At 26.0% G+C, this 22,689-nt stretch overlaps 1 protein-coding gene across 1 annotated transcript; it reads left to right on the plus strand.

Moving 5' to 3' along the window:
- The first annotated feature begins 1,578 nt into the window (after positions 1-1,578).
- Positions 1,579-13,960, plus strand: LOC145849421 (lipase maturation factor 2-like). Its single transcript, XM_082954468.1, has 16 exons — positions 1,579-1,999; positions 2,382-2,558; positions 3,076-3,170; positions 4,180-4,280; positions 4,625-4,766; positions 5,144-5,296; positions 5,494-5,653; positions 7,147-7,263; positions 7,980-8,085; positions 9,163-9,265; positions 10,430-10,618; positions 10,895-10,949; positions 11,024-11,137; positions 11,550-11,755; positions 11,950-12,064; positions 13,517-13,960. The coding sequence occupies exons 1-16, from the start codon at positions 1,906-1,908 to the stop codon at positions 13,549-13,551; spliced, it is 1,962 nt and encodes a 653-aa protein (XP_082810594.1). The 5' UTR covers positions 1,579-1,905; the 3' UTR covers positions 13,552-13,960.
- Positions 13,961-22,689: the final 8,729 nt, after the last annotated feature.

The following is a 22,689-nucleotide window of genomic DNA, read 5'->3' on the forward strand; positions in this document are numbered from 1 at the left end:
GATGTGTAAACTAATAAAGTATATATTGTTTATTGAACGATAAAAAAAGCGCTTAAAAAGTTTGGTCTAAGGACCTGGTGTACAAAGGAACCTTTCGGTTTTCGAGTCGTACACCACTAAATAACAAGAAGCTAACTATTAATTAATCAGAAGCGCCTAGAATTTGCAGCTGAGAGACTATGCCGACTGATGAGTCAGCAATGCTGGCACCTACCCCCGTTAGAATCATTCATTATTTTTATCTATTTCGATTCTAAAATATTTTATATTTGTGTTCAGTGGAGCGATTAATAGCAGTGGATATTTGTAAGCCACTAGGTAAGTATTGAGCAAACACTTACAACACAGATTGAATGCACTTATACATGATAATATTATTTTTATTTTTTAATCAAACATACAGTTGTCCACATAAATTGTACACGATTTTATTTATTTATAATAGTTTTTCATAGTTTAATATTTTTTTTTACTGTGCACAAAAATATACTTTTCTAAAAGTTAACTTTCTATAGATAAACTAGCTTAAGTTTATAATTAAGTGTTTACAACATAGAGCATAAAATTTAGTAATTACCTAGCATGATGTCACACCAATACCAAGCTAAAATTATACAATTTTTGACATTTTTTAACCATAATTTTAGGCTTAAAGTTAAATGTTTTTATTTTTAAATTGGTATAATGTTTTGAAACATATTGTCTGAAATTCCATTTTTTTTTTTTTTATGGTAAAAAAACATCAGTCTCAAACTCCACCCCTTGCAACGATAAACGTTTTCTGAGATTTTCTGAAATTTTAAATTTTAGCTGAAACTAATTAGAATTTTTTGTAGTTTGGCATAAAAAATATATGATATACATATACAATCTCTTACTTAAAAGTTATTATCTTGTTTATTTTTTAAATAAATAAACAACTATTTATGCATTTATATAGCTTGACAAAATATAAATATCTTTTTAGACTTATTACGCAAACATCATTGTTTTTCAGCCTAAATTTATGGTTAAAAAAAATCAAATATTCTATGATTTCAGTTTGATATTATTGCAACATTATGCTAGGTATTTACTTAAAATTGTTTATGCTATGAAAAAAATTTAAGATTTAAAGTTTTTTTACAACTATACTTCATACAGTTTTGAATGCATCTATTTTTACTTTTTAAAAGATTGATAACACTATAATATGTGGTCCGATGGTGTAAGTAGGAGTCATAATAGCGGCTTCTTTGGGTTGAATTTTGAATTTTACAAGATTTGAATCCATTACTGACACATATACAAAAAAAACTTTAAATAACATTAGTATTAACTATTAATGTATCTATAGTACTAATTAAGTACTAATATAAACTAATATTTTCCAAAAGTCTTCAAATATTTTTTGCAAAGTAGACCCTATAAGTAAATCCTGTTTCTATAAGTTATAAAAATTAAAAAAAATGTATAAACTAAAACTGTGTGGTCTAAGGGAGATAGCTTTGAAAACTCTCTGAGTTCAACAAAGCAAGTTTGAAACCAAGTGGTGTACGTACACATATACAAAAAAAAACTTGTAGTATTGAATTTCATTTTAATTAAAAAAAGCAATTATAGCTTATAATGTACATGTAAAAAATTATAATATATTCAAATTACTCTAATTTTTACAAAAAGTTCTGTACATAGTATAATATTGTTTGCATTTTACTGTGCACAGGTGTTCCCTTTAGGAAACAATGGTATAAATAACACTAGTTTTTTGAGTTGAATATTTTTTTTACAGTTAATCTTTGTTGTTGTTGTAATTAACAGTTCTTATAAATTTTAAATGGTTAATAATTGATAACATCTTCATATCAGTACATATTCTAAAGTTTATTTTGTTTTCGGTTTTAGCTAATGGTCAAGATTTAAACTATGCAGTGTACCAAAAGGGTGCAGGACCTTTTTCTTACTGGAATATCTTTGACTTACATATTTGCCTTTTATTCACTTTATACACAAATTACTGGTTTGTTAAAGTTCTAAATGATTTACTGTTTACATAGTTAAATTGTAAAACTGTTTTGTTGTATACTAATCTGTATTTATTTATTTTTAAATTATTGATTATTTAAATTGTAGTTTAATAGAATATCAGTGATCTAGAAAATGTACATAACTTAAAAATTATATTTAAAATTTAAAAAATGGTTTTATGAAAAAAAAATACATATTTATAGTGTAGAATAACTTATATAAAAACAACTTTTGATAACTTTAATGGCTAACTCTAAAGTTTAAGCTTGGTTTTATAAGAAAACTGTTTAAAACATTGAAAGTATGTAAAATTATTTCTTTAATAACAATGTCTAAAAATTTTTACATACTGTAGTAAATAAAACTTTATTTAGGTTTGTATGGAAGAAATGGAATTATTCCAGTTGCAAATGTTGTTGAAAAGCATGTTAAAACTGCCGAAACAAAATTCAAATCTACTTCAGCTGAAACTCTCTTTTCTCAAGTTCCAACTCTTATATACTTTTTTCAATATTCACCTGAAAACTCTATGGAGATTTTTTGTATAACTGGTTAGTTTTTAAGTAAATAAAATTTAAGTTTTCTAAATTTTATATTAGTTATTTTCGCCTAAAGTCACCATTATAGCGATATGTTTCAAATATCAAACTATTCTTACTAGTTCAATATTTACAAAAAAGTATTTAATTTTATGAAAGTGCATTCTCATGAGTATTAAAGTTATAGATCTTTTGTTTTAACTTCGAAAGTAAAAGTTTATTAATGTAATGTTACTAACACTAAAATCAATTTATTGCAGTTTATACCTAATAAACATTGGTCAATGCCTAATAATGTAATACTGGTTTTAGAGATTTTTAAACTAACTCAAATTAAAATATATTTTATATATAAGTATTTAGTTTTATAAAACTGAAAAAAGGATCAGTTAAATACAAGGGTAACAGTAATTAAGGTAGCAAGTATTATTTCACTTCCCCTATAATGTCAGCATCAGGTGTATACTATTGCTTATTTTAGTTGTGTTGTAGTTTGATTCTATTTACTATTGAAATTTTTATTTTTAAGGAACAATATTTGGAATATTGAGTGGTATTTTAAAAAGTTGGAGGAATTCTATTGTTTATTTTTCCATGTACTTGCTATACTTATCTGTCTTCAAAGTAAGAAATTTTTCATAAAGTTATTTTTCTATTAAAAATTTTTACTTTTTTTTCTGTAAGAACAAGATTTGAGTTTATAGTGCTTTTGTAAAGGTTTACTACAAATCCCAATTTTTATCTAAATTTTTGTTACTCTTTACAATTATACAAAAAATATTTGCTAATTAATAGCTTACCTTTTATCAGTAGCAGTTTTAGTGCACTGCACATAGCTTTTATTTAATAATCAGTATTTACAATTAAAAAAACTTTTTCAGTCTTGTTACACACTAGTAAAAGATATTAAAGAATTAAAGAAATAGATTTTTTGAATTAATTAAAAAAATTGACTGTAAAATCTTGTCAGTGTCTATAACTTTTAACATTTTTTAAAGACAATTTTTTTCTGTAACATTTTTATAATCAGTGAAAGTAAATATAGTAGTTTTAATTCTATTTTTAAATATTAATATTAATACAGCTAAATGTACAAATAGTTTGAAGTTTTATTTAGTATTATAAACAAAGTTAGTATAGAAAAATAATTGATTTTTTAGCCAACAAGAACAAAATTTGTATAAAATTGAGTGTTTAGTCTATTTATATAACTTTAAAATAAGTTAGTAAACATTTTAAAGGTTAAACATTTTTTAGTTGTTGCTTGAAAAGAATAAAACTTGTATTAGTTTGTTACACTTCACTATTAAAAGTTATAAAGTTATTTAAGTACTGTGTAGCCATATACCATTTAATTCCACTTTTTCTATATAATTTTTTTAAAATACAACAAAATCCTTATCTTGTTTTTCAACACTATATTTGTATTTGAGTAGTATTTTTTTTCGTGAACTTATTTAATTTTATGATATTTTTTAAAAATTTGAAAAAATATACATTTTATTGAAACGATTTACACATTTACAGATTTGTTTCCTGCTAAATATTTTATTTTATACTACCAAATAACAATCACATGTTGGTTGAATTATAACTTTAGTCAGTTGCTTTATTGATTAAACGTTTAATTTAGGTTGGCTCTTCATTTTTGTGGTTTCAATGGGACACTTTGCTGTTAGAAGCTGGATTTTTATGTGTCTTGCTTGCTCCAACCTTGCCAAATACAAATAATAAGTAAATATGTTAAAAATAGTTTTTATTCACAATTATAATATTAATAAATACATGATGCAAATTATTTAGTTTTTTGAATTAATACAAAATATTTTTTACAAGTAAAGTATTATTAGTGAAACATTTTAAAACTATAATAATTTTTTTTAGTTATTTTGTTTATATAATAACTAAAATTTAATTTACTGCTGCTATTTGGAACAAAACTAAAAATAAAAAATGTAATTTTTCATCCAATTATGATTTAATTTTCTTAATACAAAAAACAAACAAAAATCAAATCAGTTTCCACTGCAGTACAACAATACAGTTAGAATTATTAAGCATATCACATGTCATTACAGAAGACATCATGCTGTAGTTCCGTGGTTCTTGGTGAAATGGCTGATGTTTAGATTGATGTTTTCATCTGGCATAGTAAAATTGACAAGTGGATGCCCAACTTGGTGGAAACTTAATGCACTTGATTATCATTACGAATCTCAAGTTTGAATATTTCTTTTAATAGTTATCAAACTTTTTAGTAATAGTTATTAAAGTTTGTATTGCCATCAGAACAAAAATCATTTAAAATGTTCATCTTTAATTTGAGTATGTTAAATTTTAACATTAATTATTCAAAGAGTTTCTTTAGCAACAATGTTTCAACCAATAGGTTTTATCAAGCTATAAAGTCTTTAATAATAAGTAAATGTATACGAAATACAAGTTTATCTATACTTTTTAATTTTGGTTTTCATCAAATCACTAATTTTTTAAAATTGAAATCAGTAAATTTGTAAAATAACTTTAGTACAAAATGTATACAATTTGACTAAACTAGTTAAGATTTATTTTTAACAAAGTATTCAAATTAAAATCAGTGCCTTCCAACATGGCTTGCTTGGTATGCACATCAGTTACCATCAACAATACAAAAGTTGTCAGTTATAATGACATATGTTATTGAAATAGGATTGCCGTTTTTCTTTCTCGCTCCTATAAGATCGTGGAGAATTTTATCTGGATATGCTCAGGTGATCCTTTAAGTTTTTAAATAATTTTTAATGAAAACATTTTTATTTTTATAAAAAATAGTTGTTATCTTTATAGTAATTTCAAACTACGTTGTTTTGATTTAAAAAAGTTCGATATATTTAATTGTTATAATAAAAAGTAGAACTATCAAAAAGACTTATTTTAAATTAAAATTTCACATAATGTTAACTTTTAGATATTCTTGATGTTTGCAATAATTTTGACTGGAAACTACAACTTCTTCAATTTTTTGACTATTTTGCTGAGTTTACCAATGTTTGATGACTATCATTTTGACTTTATAACCAAAAAGATTTTTGGTCAAAAAAAGAATGTTAATCATTACAGTAATGAGTGTTAGTTGAAATACTTGCTTAAAACTTTTGCTAATTACCTAGCATGATGTCGCACCAATATCGAACTGAAAATAAATTATATGCAGTGTCTATTTTAACCATAATTTTAGGCTAAAAATCTATGTTTAAAGCCTAATATGTTTAGTCTAAAAAGATACTTTGTTTTATTCAAGCTTAACAGATACATAAATAGATTTATGTTTATTTATATAAACTAGTTAAACTTAAGTATTTAGTCGCTTTTATTTTATAGATTTGTAATCGATACAAAATATTGTATTAATATAGTCGATTCACATTGTAATATGAAAGCGATTAAATATTCAAGTTTTATTGCTTAATGATAAATAAGTTTGATTTTATTATAAATTTTATATATATATTTATAAAATATCATTTTTAGCCTAAAATTATAGTTAAAATAGACCCCAAATAGAATAAGATTCAGATAGATATTGATGTGATATCATGCTAGGTTAATACCATATGTTTAATAGTTTGTTTTATTTTTGTTTACGTTCAGTGTATATAATAATTATTTTAAACCCTGTGAGAGTCTTTTGTACATTTAATGTTAATGAATTGTTGACTTGTAGTAATTGGAAATGGTCTAGAAACAAGTTTATTTTATAAACTAGAAAATATAGCTTTCTATAACTTCTATTTTAATAGTTTTTGACACAAAACATAATTAACATAATTTCAGATATAAAATAGGTTGACTTGGTAAAATAAGAAAAATTTATTTTTAATTAGTATTTTTATAACTTAGAAGCTTGCAATAATGTTTTTGTTTATAAAGACTTATTTTAAGACTCAGTATAAAAAAAAACATTAAAAAAGTAGTTTTAACTATCAACTATACTATTAAATATTGTAGTCTCATTTTTGGGTGCATGACTACTTAAATTCTAAAAATTGAAATTAAGACAATTCAAATTATAATAGTTCTCAGTTATTGCAAATTATAGTTAAAAAAATTTTTTTTTAATTATATTTTACTACTGTAATCTTATTAGACTAAATGAGCATTTTTATTATTTTCAAATTTAATATATTTTTGAGATGCGGTTAAAAGAAGTTTAAAAACTAACTAAATTATGGCTATTTTTAGTAATTTTGAGTTTTCTGTTTTAAAAAATAAAATTTTACATTATAATATATTCTTTTAAGTAGACCTACATGAGCATTTTTTTTCAAATTTAAATTATCTATTCAAATGTGGCCCTTTAAAACTTTTTATAAAACTTTTTAATTGTCAACATCTATTGTCGTAATTTGAATAGCCATGTAACCTTCATTTTTAGTCATTTTTTACAAAAATTTGTGTTTTAACAAATATTTAAGTTTTACTCTATGTACATATAGTTTAACTTGAGTCTTATAAGCTTTTATTGCATTAAATACAAGTTTTTCAAATGAAATACTTATCATATATTTCCTTTTCAGCAAATTTAATGAATTTTTTTTAATGTATTTTCGTACCTTTTTAGCTGATTTGAAAGAAGATACCCTTTGGAACTATAAAACATTTGCTAATTCGTGTGCAATCGTTGGTTTTGCAATATTATTTAAAAGATTGTTTACTTCCAACAAGTCTTTAATATTAAGTAAGTAATAATATATTAATTATCTTTCATATTTTGATTTAATAAAAACGAAAATGCTTTATTAACGGTTTGTGTTTATAATAAATGAAGATAATTTTTTATGCATGATAAGTCATTTAAAAAGTGTTTAAAAAAGAATTATATTTAATAAAATCTCTATTCACGCTTTGTTCAAGTGCACTTTTTTAAACAACACTAGTGCTTTTGAGTTTTAGTTAAAGTGTTTTTAGCTAAAGTAGTCAAAACATTTTATTTACTTTTTATTTTAGCGAATTTATCTACCTCTTTTTATATAGTTATTCTATGACAAAAATTATTATTTCTGAATCACTACTGGTTTACGCCTAACTAAATTACTTACTTAAATTACTTTTTTTATTTACCTATAATAAAAATACTAAGTAATAATTAATAAGCAAACACAACCTATCCAATATTGTTTTATGTTTATTAAGGTTTAAAAAACACTATCGAAGTAAAGTTAAATAATTAATATTACTTTTCCACAAATATAAATGATTAAATACATAAATCTTATAATGTAAACGACTTGACTGTTCTACAAAGGATTGAAAATAATATATTATTTTTGTTGTTTTGTTATACTATATTATTTTTTTGACTTATCTAAAAAAATATCAAGTTGTTAGTAAAATTTCTTAATTATATAATAAGTAATGTTATAAATAATGTAAATATTCAAAAATTTGTTTCAGATTTTACAATGGATGACTTAAATTGGTTTTTAGAAAAATCAATATACATTATTACTTGGGTTGCAGCAATATCATTTATTTATACTCTCATAAACGCAGTTTACTGGTTAGTTATTACTTCAATCGTTGAGGTTTATGTAGACACTATTTACATATTTTGAATGTATCCAGGGGTAATGCTCAAAATTTATAAGTTCTTCTTAATTTGATCTTTCCTTTTTATAAAGATTTTATAGCACAATTTCTAACACTTAAAACAAAACACTTACTTTGCAGCTTAAGATATAAAATAAAAACAGCTATAACAACATTTGAAAATTAATAATTTTAATCCACTTAATCTAACTATCATAGCTTCTCCAATTTTTATTTTATATTAAAGCTATTAGAACGCAACTATATTTTTAATAACATGAAGTTAAAAAACTTAGATACTGTTTCAAAAGGGTGTTAAGAAAACCTATAACTAAATGTTTGCTTTAGTTTTTACAAAAAGAAAACTAGCTCTAGAAATTCAACTGAGACCAGCTCTTTAATATACAACATCAGCTCATTCTCTAAATAAACACTTAGTTTTTCTGTACTAGCTTTTGAAAGGTTTGTAAACTTTACCTTAGAAAAAAAAAACATATATTAAGCTTGGTATTTTCGTAACACTAAAAAACTATAATTATTTTTTGATCTAGCGACCAAAAATTTTAGGAATAAAAAGTTGATTAAGTCGAAAAGAATTGACGTGTTTAAAGTTTTAAAATACTAATTTTAGACAATTTTTTTTTAAATTAAAGAACAAAGTTTTTTTTTAAACTAAAATTTTTTAAAGGAAAAAGTTTTATACGGATAAAATAGTAATAAATATAAAAATTGAAAGAAGTTTGGTAATAAAAAGTAGATAATAGCTTTTTAGTAAAACATTTTTTGCCTTTTTGTTTGCACCTTAGATAATGAACCTGTTGAACTCACCGAGTTTGATCCTCTATGTTCCAAAGGATACTTGCAATAAAAAGTGTCTGATAGGTAAAATAAATATCTAAAAAATAAGTTCAATTTCTAAAGAAGAAGGTGGATCCCCTAAGACTCTAATCTTGGTTATAAGTTATTGATTTTGGTTTATTGTTTAGTCTTAATTAGAGTTTTTCTACTCATATAAAGACCATGTATAAGTTAATTTTTTTTACGACAGTCAATTATGTGAAAATGAGGCTTCTTTGCCGAAGAAAGTTGGTCATATAACCAAGTGTTTCATTATGTTGCCAGTTTGTGTATTTCTTTTTTCGATAAGCATGGTGAGATTATTTGTTTCTATTATATGTTAATTTTTTTAGTTAGTATTAGTACTTTTTTAGTAAAATTTCGAAGAATTCAAAAGTTTTAGTATTAAAAAAAAGTTAGTTCGACATAAACATTACACTGATTGAAAAAGTTTCAAACTTTATTTGATTTTTATAACAATTAATTTTTTAACATGATCCATGTTTTACTAGTAATTAAGAAATTTTTTTATTTAAAGAAAAAAAGTTTTAAAATTAAGTTCTTAGATACTATAGCTAGTTTGATGATAATTCGTTATAAATTATTAGTATTATAAATGGTCTTGTTGTAAAGTATTTACTTTTTATAGATTATGATAAATTTAATGTATTACAGCACAAGATAAACAAAAAAAGAGAAAAGTTCTAATTAACTCAATAAGTTATCTCAATAATTATCTCATTATCTCATTAAGTTCAAACTTTAGATGGCAAATGTAAATAACATGAACAACATTCAATGCTATACTTTCTACAAATATAATTATAAAATTAACAGTTTATTGAATAACGATTAATTTTTACAAGTTTTCCATTGGACCATAGGTAGGACAAAGTTTCGAAATTAAAAATATTTTTTACTCTTACGACAAACCCAAGAATGTGTTCGTTTAAAAAATTTCCGGTTTGTCGGGCGAGATTTACATGCCTTCGGGCTGCAGTTTTACCTTTTGCTGGTCACATCCCTTATAAAATGATTTAAAACATGCTCTTGGCCCGCAGACTGCTTTTTGCCAACCCCTGCATTAGACTTGTTATCTAAAGAATTTTAGTAATTTTTTTTCAAAAATATGCGAATCGTTATTGATTTAATTGAGACTTCCTTTTCTTTTTGTTGATTAGTTATGTATCTGCATAGTTATGAACTAAACTTAAATTGATTATGTAAACTTAAAAATAATAAAGTATGTCAACTAAAAAACAGTTCTCAATACGATTAAGGTCAGCTTTGAATATAAAAAATAAACAAAAAGTTTCAACATATGTTAAAAATAAATTAAAATAATAATTTCATCGTTGTTCTTTGTTTTTCCGCATTTATTTTTAGGTTCACTGCTTTCAAAAATTGAAAACCATGGTCTTCATACTTGAAAATCCTTTTACTGAAAACCATTCCTAAGTACTCAACTGTAATGACAGGTTCCATTTTTTCAACTGCAACCCTCGCACGAGTACAACAAACTGCCTTCAGTTTTGCTGGAGTGGCACCAGTATCAGTCCAACTTCGAGTTGTGTCATTCGTACGGACTATTCAGGAGAATGACCGGCGTTGGCGGTAGACCGGAGCTTGTGGTAGAGGGCAGCTTTAATGTCGATGGACCGTGGAAAGTAATTTATTTTTTATTATTTAATCTTTATCTCCAATACTTTATTTTATGTGAAGTCTCTAGAAAAACGTAGTTTAATAGTTTCACCTTAGGTTTGTTAAGCTTTGAAATACTGCAAACTAAAGTGTGTTCACTTGTTTTGTTTTTGTTTTGTGTCGTGAATGTTGCAACACAATATCATTCAAGTAAAGCTCACGATTAAAACTATTTAAAAAATCAAATGTTTGTTAATAACAAAACTTAAACTTTCAAATTGTTAGCTTAAATTTTTTAACAGACATACCAGTTCAAGTACAAACCAGGAAAACTAGATACCAAGCCAAAATGGGCGGGTAAGTCAGCTATTTGAATCTCATTTAATGTTAGGTGCATTAAAAGTGTTTTATTGAATGATAAAAAATATCAGCACCACACCAACCCCGACTTGATTGGCAGATGTGGTTTGCCGCTCTTGGGTCGTACCAACATAATCCCTGGTTTGTTTCAATGCTACACAGGATGTTAATCGGGCAGAAGGAAGGTTGTTTTATATTGTTTTCATGAAATTATTTTCTAATTCGTTATAAAAGTTATAATGGTTGGAATTATAGTTAAGTTAAATATGTTTACTATATTTTTATCGAGGTCAACATTAAGTTAGTCAAAGTGTTCTTTTCTTAATCATGTCGTCATTGTTTTTTCATCTCACTATATGTACAAAACTTTTATTTAACAATAAGAAAACATACGAATAAAAATTAAGGCCTTTTATTTTAATAAGACAACAACAACTTATCTAAAATTAAAGTTTTAAGCAAACAATTTACAAACAGTAAAAAAAGTTTTATACTTGTTGGCTTTAAAGACTACAAGCTTCTTTGTAAATTACCATAAAGATAACATTGTTATGCTGGACCTTTTGTTTAATACAAATTTTTTTGGTTTTCTAACAGTGTTGGACTTACTAGAGCACAACCCTTTCAAAGAGAAGCCTCCCACCTTCGTTAGAGCCGTATTGTACAAGTACCACTACACATTGTTGAACAACACAAGCAATCGGTGGTGGTACCGTGAGAAACAGCGTGATTATGTCTCCCCGCTGTCCGTTGACTCGGAACAATTGGATCATTTTTTGGACTACCACGGACTCAAACCTTTAGTTCGTTCTTCATTTCATTCACTTTGAAGAATAACTATTACTATTTTGTATGCTTTCAAAATGTACTTACCCCACATAGGTGCTACGTACTATAAATAGTTTAAAAAAATTATTTATTATGGTTTGACATGACATTTTATAGTTTTTATAAAGTTATACAGTAAATTGGTTATAAATTTGTATTCAAATTACAGGGGGAAACGAAAAGTATACAAGAAAAGTCTGTTGTTGTAGACCTTTTAAATATGACTCGAACATTTTTGTTGAGTTATTCGACACCTTTCTTATTGTGGATGGTTACTGTTAGCAGTTAGTTAAATGTTTCTTAATTATTTTTTTCTTTAGTTAAACTTTATGTAATATTTATAATGATTTGATATTTTTATAAATTTTATTTTCTTACGGAAATTCAATAAACTTTTTTTTTTCAGATGTGTACTGTTTTTAAAATTAAAATATAAAATAATAAAGTTACGTTTGGTATTGAATTTTTATTAATTTCTATGTATTTAAAGTTTTTTATTATATTGATAAAAATTTTTGTTTCAAAAATAAAATATAGTTATTTGTAAATATGTGTAGCTTAGTAACATTAAAACAGTTAGGGTTGCCACACATTCATGATACTCAGGATATTTTGAAATTTGAAAAAATCTCAGGATGACTTAAGATAACTCAGACTTGTTTGAAATAAAAGTTAAATCAGGATGACTTAAGCCAGTTTAGCGTTTTTAAAAATATTCTGGATAGATTTAATATTGCTAAAAATTTCGGTCTAGTTTTTTCTAGATTTGAACGATGTTTAGTTGATTTATTTTCAATATTTAGTTATTTTGTAATCAGTTTAATGCAAGAGGTTAATTCTTATTTGTATAAAAAAGTGAAAAAAAGTTTAAGGACCTGAAAAAACTCAGGATGACTCAGGACAATTTTTTTTACTCACATAGTGGGAAATCTGAACAGTTTGTATAAGTTTTAAAAGATGCATGCCTAGTTTTAGATATGTTCTAGCTGTTTTGACTTTGTCTTTAAATTACAAAAACTTATATTCAAGGTGTTCAATTCTAAATACACACTTCGGTTTTAAAATATACTCAAAGGCATAGCCGTTAGGTAGACAAAATATTTAAGTTTGTAAAGATTAAAAAGCAATTAAAGCATGAGCTATTAATTAATATAACTTTCTGTACTTTTTAAATTACATTTTACGACTTAATGTAGTACTCAGAACCTTAGGGCATACATTAACGCATAATAAAAAAATTGCAATTTTATAAAAAATATAAGTTCTTTTATTTTCAGAATAGGAACTATCAAAAACCTAAAAACTGTCAAGTTTATTTATAAAAATTTAAGCTTGTTTTATTCGTTCAAAGATTATATAATTATTATATGTTTTGGTTTTAAGAAAACAAATAAAGAGATCTCAACTACTAGAGGAGAAATAATGAGTTTTTTCTTTCAAGAATTTATTTTACAAACTAAGTTTCGGTCAAAGACCTCTTCAGTGCTTAAATAAATCTTATTGAAATAGAATATATAATATAGAATATATAATTGTTTGGATTGACTGTGAAACATTGCTCAATTTACTGAGTATATATGCTACATAATTTAAAACTAGTGTTTTCTTCGTAAATTTTCTAAATAGTTGTGAGTTATAACAATTTTTTGATTTATTTTGTTACGAAATTTTGTAGTGGTAAAGATATAAGTAATATAAAAGTTGACTACCTACCAAAACTAACTATTATTTTACAGTTTTATTGATCAGATGCCTTCAGTTTTTTCATTGAAGAAATAACTGCTTTTACAATTCAATCATATTTAAGAGGAAGTTTTTTAGTAAAATTGTCTTCTGTGCAATTTTTACACCTCTAAGTTTCGGTATCAAGTAGTGATTTGTTCAGAATTTTTTATAGCAAATTGTATCAAACTTTTGGATCACATTAACATTGCTTTTTTTCAATATTTACTCTAATGTCTTAAAGCTGTTGCCTCAAACGTTTTTTTAGATTTTAGTTTATGTGATCAACTGATGTTTATTTAGTATACTTTGTTCGAAATTTATTTTACACATGTTTACGAATTATTTGTTTATAGTATGCTACTAACAGTCTCGTATTATACCTTGAATTTTTAACCTATTAACGTTGAAACTGTATTAAAAAAGTCTTATAATTGAATAAAAAATAACTTTTACAATGTTTTTAATTTAAATGATATAATTAGATACTTAACTTTTAGTTTCACTCAATGTTGTTTCAGTTTTCGCATTCTTTTTGTATTATACGTAGCTATATTTAAACAGTTTATAACAATATCAGTAGAATAAAAAATCAGAATTAATATTCTAAAAAAAAATAATTACGAAATTATTAAAAAAGAGTATTTCTAATAATTAATAAAAAACTTTACTTTGTAAGCTATTCTAAAATTTAAGAACTCAAAAGGATCTGGATTAGGTTTTCTAAAACTTATTTTTGTAATCGCCCATTTTGCAAAAAAATTGAGAGTTACTATAATAAATTTTTAGCTGCTCTTCAGATTAATTCTCCTTAAGTTAGTGTATGTTTTGCTATTAAAGTGCAATTCGAACTCTAATCAACAACTAACTTACATAAAACCAGGGACGTAGCTAACTCAAAAAAGTTACGAATCTACAAAAATTTAAACATATGAAATGACGCGTGATAACGTCCTAGTGGGAACACAGCTACCTCTAATGTTATTGAATTTAATTTGAAACTCTGCAGTTATGTTAATACATTAAAAATGGAATGTTGAAGTACGAGTGATAAGTGTATACAAGGCAATTTATTTTGCTCCACACCCCTATGACTCTTTATGTGTGGCCACTTGTGTAAACCCAGAAAACATTCATTAAAAATAAGTATAAAATATCACAATTTAACTCAAAAACATTTATATTCATTAAATCAAACATTTAACGTAGTCAATAGTAACAACAAGTTATGCAAATTTTTGTAACATAAAATTGTATGATTTTGGTTTTTGAAGCTACAGCTTCAATTAGGATCAATTTTGCAATGCAGCTTTTTGTCAAATTAAAAGCTTTAACGCGCTAAATTACAATTTTGTTGTACAATTTTACAATTTTGATGTATTTAATTCGTTTAATCTTTACGACACTAAAAACGCTAGAGAATACAATACATACATGTCGAAATTATCTCTAAGGAGTGCATAACTAAGTTTAAATGAATACTTAAAGCTAAGAAAGCAGAGTCTTTTTAAGCTGAAATAAAAGCAAGTTTTTTCGCATATAAGTTTACGTTTCTGTAGATTTACAGAAACGTACCAAGCCACGTGCCTGCATAAAACTATTACAGATAGTTAAAAAAACAATAAAATTGTGAAAGGTACTTGGGAACCATGTCTTACATTTATACAAGATTGAAATTTTTATTCTTTTTCATTCTATTTTAAAACTTAAATTTTCAAATAGGTATTTTTTACTGAGTATGTTTTAAAAATTTTTAGTTTAACTCTTTGTATATTTAACTCCCACACAAAAAACTCGACACTTAATTTAAAACAATTTTAATTATAAATTTTGCTTAATTATAGATTTATGAAAGTAACTAAATAGAACAAATCCAATAGAATTATGAAATTTTTACTAAATTTTTTGTAAGTTATTACTGTTTAGATTTTTTTTAACTAAAACTTTATGTAAGTAATGCTTATTATGTTATTATGAAAATTTAATATTATTTTGAGATCGAACTAATTAATCTAATCGTTTAAAGTAAAACTAAAATGCAACATTAGCAAGTTTCAACTTATAAATGGACTGAAGCTAGTTTAAATGTTATATGTTGAAATTCTCAAGTTATATATCTATGACTTGTATAAGGCTGCCGACCCCTAGTCTGAACTTAGTTAACGGTGACTTAATGCTTACGATCGTGTAGTTGTCATAATATTGATTAATTAAGGTTTAGTGATCTGAGTTTTTTTTTAAGTGCTTTTATAGGAAAAAATGCTTGAAAATAACTTAGATTAGTATATATATAAATAATGTAAATAATAGATATGGTAGATTTTTATTTATTAGTTATAGCTGTTGTTTAAAAATAATTGAATAAAACTTATTTACAAATTTTGCACAATAATTTTAAAAATATCTTAAATAAGTCTATAAACACACTAGTAGTATGAACGCTTTTACATTTATGAACAGTTTTTTTTTTATTCAATAGAAATACATACAAGTGCATTTAAAAGATATTTCTAACAGCAAAAAATGATAAAATATATTCTATAGGTTAGTTTATTTCGTATACTCTGAACGTAATACATTTAAATTAAAAGTTAACTGTTATTTTGGTCCTCCCGCAAATCAAGCCGTGAATGCGATATTGAATTCAAAATATCCTCAATTTCAGCTTTCACCGCATCGACTACAACATAGGAAGCCTCAGCAACATTTTCCGCTATCTAAAATTTTACAAACTGTTTAAAAACTTTGTGAAATTTTATTTGAAACATACAGTTTTGAATTATAGATTTAAATTAAGTAGAAGTTTTTGTTTATGCCTGAAAGCATTTCAACTCTGTTTAATAAATTATGAGTTTTAATGAACAGTTTAGCACAAATTTGTTGCTCCAATACCTTGTAAGCGTAATCTCTGCTCCTGCGGCAAACTTCGACAGCTCCTTCGATCTGATCTTCAGTAAAACTTTCTACAATCAGCGAATTAGCTCGTTCCCGCAAAGGTCTTGTTTCCTGCTCAAGAATCTGCAGAGAGTTTCTTCTCACTTCATGTGAAATTCTAACTGCTTGCTGCTTGACTGCGAATAAAATATTTTTAGCCAATAAATAAAACGTCCAAACGATATATTAAGCAGATAATAAGTTATATAAAATTATGGTTTAAAATTTACGTGTTTTCTATGAACAATAATAAAATAATGACTTTTTTAATCAAAAATTTTTCTAACTACTTTTTTTTTTTGATTAATACTATAAAAAATTTGTTTGTAATATATAACTTATAAGTTTAAAGGAGGCAAGTTAACAAAGAAAAAATATGGCTTCGTTTTTGTTTCACAGCAGAACAAAACTATCCATAACTTATTTTTGTTCACTGATTTAAAAATAATATTTACTATAATTAAACGTCAGAACTAGTAGAAAAGCTCTATTTACTTAAACTTTTAATTGATTTTATACTGGGTAAGTTTAGCTCGTAATTAAATATAGCTTGATATAATTAAATACCTAAGTTATTAAAAACAATCAATCGTTTAAGTATATTCAAATTATATAAATTTAATAATAATAATCAAAACTTTCTAGTTTTAATATTTAACACACGTTTTGACAAAGTTTAAATTTTTAAATCAAAAAAAAATATTTTAGCTGTAAAATTATATTTTCATAATAGTCGGTTTTTAAAACTTCTGTATAAAAAATTTTCACTAAGAAGTAAGATTGTTTCAAAATATTATGCCGTTGATAAAAATTAAAAACTGGTAAAAACGACCATCCTAAGAACATAAACTATTGATTTTTATAAAAAAGAATATTTCTCAAGTAATTGTTATTACTTATAAAAGCAAACAAATACACACTAGTACCGATTCCAAAAGATAAACTTCAAACATTTTGAAAGTTAAAAATTGCAAACTTTTAGTTATTAACAAACTAAATATCAGAGATGAAGAAGAAAAAGCTATAAGTTCTAAAAATCGAGGTAAGTATGGCCTACCGAGAAACCAAAAAAAAAGTTTTGAACTCAAGTACTTCTTGATTCAAACCTATTGGCTCACAGCGCCCTAAGTTGTATGGACTCACAAAAACACACAAAAAATAAATTCCACTTAGACCCATCTTATCTATGACTAAATTACCACAGTCAAATTTATCTACCTGTTTAATTTCCGTATTAGAACTAGTATTAAAAAAATTCTCAATTCACACAGTACCTGATACCTAATTCTTTAAATTTTGTTGATTAACTTAAAAGCTTAAATCTATCCCAACTTAACATTTTTATGGCCTCGTTTGACATAAAAAGTTTGTTCACAAACGTTCCATTTGATGAAGTGTTAAACATTTGTTTAGATCAGTTGTAAAATTCTGACTTACTTCCGCCTCCTTTCTCAAGATCTGTTTGTAATGATATGCTTTGTATGGCCACGAAGAATGTACATTTTAGTTTTAATTATCTCATGTTTCGTCAAATTGGCGGCGTAGCGATGGGAATCCCTTTAGGCCTTCAACTTGCCAATATTTTTGTTGGTTATTATGGAAATAGTCTTCTTTCATTAGATAACAGTAAGCCACTTGCGTATTATAGGTATGTCGATGAAGGTTTTGCTGATTTCCCTTCTAAAAACAATGTCAATAACTTTTTTACTTTGCCAAATAAGATGCACAAACGCATAGTTTTTACCCTTAAAGAAGAAATTTCCGAAAAAATTCACTTTCTAGACATAAACATTAGTAGAAAAAGCAACAACCTCTTTTTACTGCTGTGTACAGAAAAGAAAATTTTAGTCCAAACTACATTTTATTCGATTCAATTCGTTTTGTCCCACCAAACAAAAATTGAAGATCATACAATGCATAACCAACAGAGCTATTCAAATTTGCACGGCCGACTGTTTGGATTTAGAATTAGACAATATTTACAAATTTTTATTTCTCATTTGGTTACCCCGAAACAGTCATCAAGAAGAAAATTAAGGCAACTCACTTTAAAATGAACCGCTTATTCTCTTTCGGCCCACATCCTTACCCAGTCTACCTCCGCCTTTCTTAAATGGGTGAAAACTCAATAAGATTGGCTAAGCAAGCTTCATTAGCTATAAAATTCACCTTTAATAGCGTCTCGCTAAGTGTTGTGTACAACACCAACCGTCCGCTTAACGGAATTGTGAAAGATGCCACACCTACCCATGATTTAAGTAATGCAGTAATGCAGTAATTTCCGCAATGATATATTTAAATGTCATTGCGGAAATGACTACGTAGATCAAACATCTAAACGTTTCCACGTCAGGCGAGAGCAGCATGTCACGAAAAAGCTTAAAAGGTTTATTTTTAATGACGACGTTAAGCCAAAAGGTGAACAATTATCCATCCATGAACACCTCCTCAATAACCTTAGTTTTGCTGAGAACTACCTGGATAGTAGATTCGAAATTCTATCCAGAGCGAGAAACTCTTACCATCTCTCAGTTCTAGAATCATTGTTTATTAAAACTCGCGAGTCGAAAATTTGTAAACAACGAGATGTTTACAATTTAAAATTTTCTAAATAGCGTGTTTTTAGTATTACTGTTGTCGTTTTTTGTCGTATTTTGTAATGTACTTTTTAATCTAGTTTCAAGTAAAATTTTCACTCTCTTAAATATTTTTGTTTTAACATTTTTGTCTTATAAATAACTTCAAATTTATTAAACAGACTTTTACACTTAACTATTAATGACGTAACTATTTTAGCTCGACATTTCAAAATCATTGTTTTAGTCAGTATTTATTTCGGCCATCATCAACAAAGTTGAGATGTAGGTTGTCTCGATGCTGTTGGTCGTGCGGTGAAGTTCATTGCTTATAACCGATGGCATAAAACATCTCAACTTTGTTGATAATGGCCGAAATGAATAATGGCTAAAACTGATAAAACGACATTCGGCTTAAACGATTTGGCAGCGTCAATTTTTCGGACTTTACCCACAAACAGTCGCTTCAGTGCATTTGAACTTAAGCCCGCTTGGTTAAGGTCACAACAGCGGTTTATTCGCGACTAAGTCTGCCTGATGAGTCCTAAAAAGGACGAAACCGGTCGTAGGTTGTCTTGGATGCTGTTGTTGTTGGTCGTGCGGTGAAGTTCATTGTTTAAAATCATTGTTTATAATAAAATTTAAACTTCACTCTTATCAGTTTTTAGCAAGCTTATTCTGATGACGCGCTAAATGAAATTAATTAAATAATACTTTTTTAAATGAGTGACGTATGTTAAAATTTTTTAGTTAAAACAAGTACCAAAACCAAACTATTCAAATACTTGATTCACTTAACCAGTCCTTGATCTTAAAACTCAGTAGAGCTGTACGTATTTGGACAGCGCAACGTAGATAGCTGAATAAAATTTTTGCTTTAAAAAAGAAATAGTTCATTGAGCGCTTTTTTATCGTTCAATAAACAGTACGGTGCTTAAACAATTTTTATAAAGTAATTAAGTGATTTTTATTCAGCTTCTCCCTTTGGCGTCAATAATGACACACTGTTTAAAACCAAAATAGTATTTAACATGTTGGTATGATAGTTTTAAAATCTTTCTTTACAGCAAAATTACGTTAAGTTTACCTTGCTCAATAGCTTCATTTTGGGAAGTTGTTGGTCCGTTAACGATTGCATCGCAGCAAATACTTAAATTTTCCTTTGTCAGGTGTTGGTTTGCCAATTTGAACGCGCCTTTAGAAATTTCGTGGGCGGCTTGGAGGTTCTCCGTAATGAACTTGATGTTGTCCTCGCCAAGTTTTTCCACTGCATGCGCGTTCAAAACGTCCAGAGCTTCCTTTGTCTTACGCTGAGCTTCTTGCAAGTTTCCGTATATTTCTTCAAGACCATCCTCGCCTATTGAGTCGTTCAACTGCGTAGTTAAAGAGGCCAACGCGTTCTTTGTTTCGTCTTGTATTTTTTCAACGCTTTCGTATACTTTCTGAAGGTTTTCTTCTGTAAATACTACTTGAGCTATTTCCTTTGCTGTTTCCATATTCGACAGTACTTTTTTAAATAATAAATTACACAAAAACAAATTGTTTAGAGACAACAAGTATTACATGTTACTTTGTTAAATATTCACAGTTTTTGAATATGAAAATATAGTTTTTCAAACTTTAATATTTCTTACGTCATACAAAACAAAATTTTGCATAAAAAGATTATGATTTAGGCAAGGAGTCGGTAGCCTTTTACAAGTTACTGGTCAAATTTTCTAGAAGTAGTTGCTCGCGGGCCGCAGTTATTTGAAACAATTGTCATAGACAAAAAATAAATATTTTAAACCTAAAATTTAAATTAAGTATTATTATTAAATTTATAGCTTAACACTAAAAAAAAAGCATTTTTATAAAAAGTATGTTATTTGTTTGAAGAGTTATGCTTTGCGGGCCGCAGTTTTCAAAACCCAGATCTGTGTTTTAAATAGCTTTTAAGTACTCATTTTAACTTTTTACATCAGGGGTCGGCAAAACACGTGCCTCAGTTCCATCTCTTTAAGGTGAAACTTCCGGTAATATTTTGTCTCGATAATGCAGTTCGTAAATATAAAAATATGTCAAAAAGAATATATTGAGCCACGAAGAGGCCCCTTAAATTTTGCCCTTTACGTATAAAATGCTGCTGGCCTTTTCTTCTTCAACAAAATTTAAGTTTGTTGAAAAAAAGAAGATAGTACTAAAAAGAAAAACAGTAATCTAAACGACAAAACTTGTATACTTTTTGACATATTTTTATATTTACGAAGTGCATAATCAAGACAAAATATTACAAAAAACTAAAAAAATATAAATAAATTATTATGATCTTTTACATTAAATTATTAAAATATTCTCAAAGAGGTTCTATCTTAATATCAAACTAATAGTATTTACGCTACTTTTTTATGGTTTAAGATGCGTTTTTGAATATTTTTTTTAAGCTTTACGTATACTTTTTTATTAAACACCTAAGCAAAACTTTTAATTGTTTGTAATATGCTAAATGCTACTTTAACTTTAAATAAAGGTACGTAAAGATTTCTTAAAGTTTACAATGCTTATAATAAATAAGAATAGCCTGCTAAAAACTAAAACTTTTTAAAGTAAAGTTTTAAAATAGAATTTTACAATAATGGATTAACTTACATAGTTTTTGTAAATAAAAGAGTTGGCTTGGATAAAGTTGTTTTTTAAACAAACTGACCAACATGAATATAAAATTGATTACTCAATTAGTACAAAAATTGTAAACATAGTTAACTAAAAGGATGGTAGTACAATTGTAAATTAATTTTTTGAACGTAAAACTTTATGTTAATTTTTTTTCAATAACTTGTTGTAGCTTATCGTAGATAAACTTGCATATCTAACGTTTTATAAATTTATTGTATTGTTTTTTTCATTAAAAAGTTTTGCTATTTTCATTAGTTCATTTAAAGTTTTATTAAAATTATAACAGTTTTGAAAGTTAAAATATCATTAGTACAATATAATTATAACTATTTTAACACCAGTCTTTTAGAATAAAAAATGTAAACTAGTTTGAAAATAAAGTCTAAGACAGAAGATTTTAGGTTATAGTAACATACTAGATTAAATTGTAGATCCAAAATTAGAAATATACTTGATTTAAAAGAAAAATTTTGTAAAAAAAAAGTTAATAATTAAAGTGCTAAAGAGTTGCAAATCAAAAAGGTTGAACAAAAACTCACAGTTTAAGTGATTTTTTCATACAAACATATATTACAGTTTTTTCATCATTTAAAATCATGCGAATTTAGTTCTGATGTAGGAGTTTAGTTAAATTGTAGTAAACTATAAGTTAATTTTAGATCAAAAAAAAAAAAACAACAAAAGTAGTATTTACAAAAATATAAATGTAGTAAAATAAAGATACAGAGAAAAAAAACGGTTTATGCTGATCTTAAAACTAATATTATTACTTTAGTTTTCAAAAAAGTCAATAAAAATTACCATTAAAAGAGGGAATATTATAATAATATTAGCTGACTAATGAATATTACAACAGTTTAAATGAAAGCTGAAGTTTTACATATTTTTAAGATATGTGTTCTTAAGTATAAAAGCTAAATAAAACTTTTAAAAAACTTTCTAGTTTTCTCATGTACAATGTAAATAACAATACTGTTAAATTACTAAGTACTAGTTTTAAAACGTTTCATAAAGTTTAAAGA

This window comes from Thalia democratica, chromosome 1 (genome assembly GCF_965202585.1).
Source record: "Thalia democratica chromosome 1, ktThaDemo2.hap1.1, whole genome shotgun sequence".
Classification (NCBI taxonomy): Eukaryota; Metazoa; Chordata; class Thaliacea; order Salpida; family Salpidae; genus Thalia; species Thalia democratica.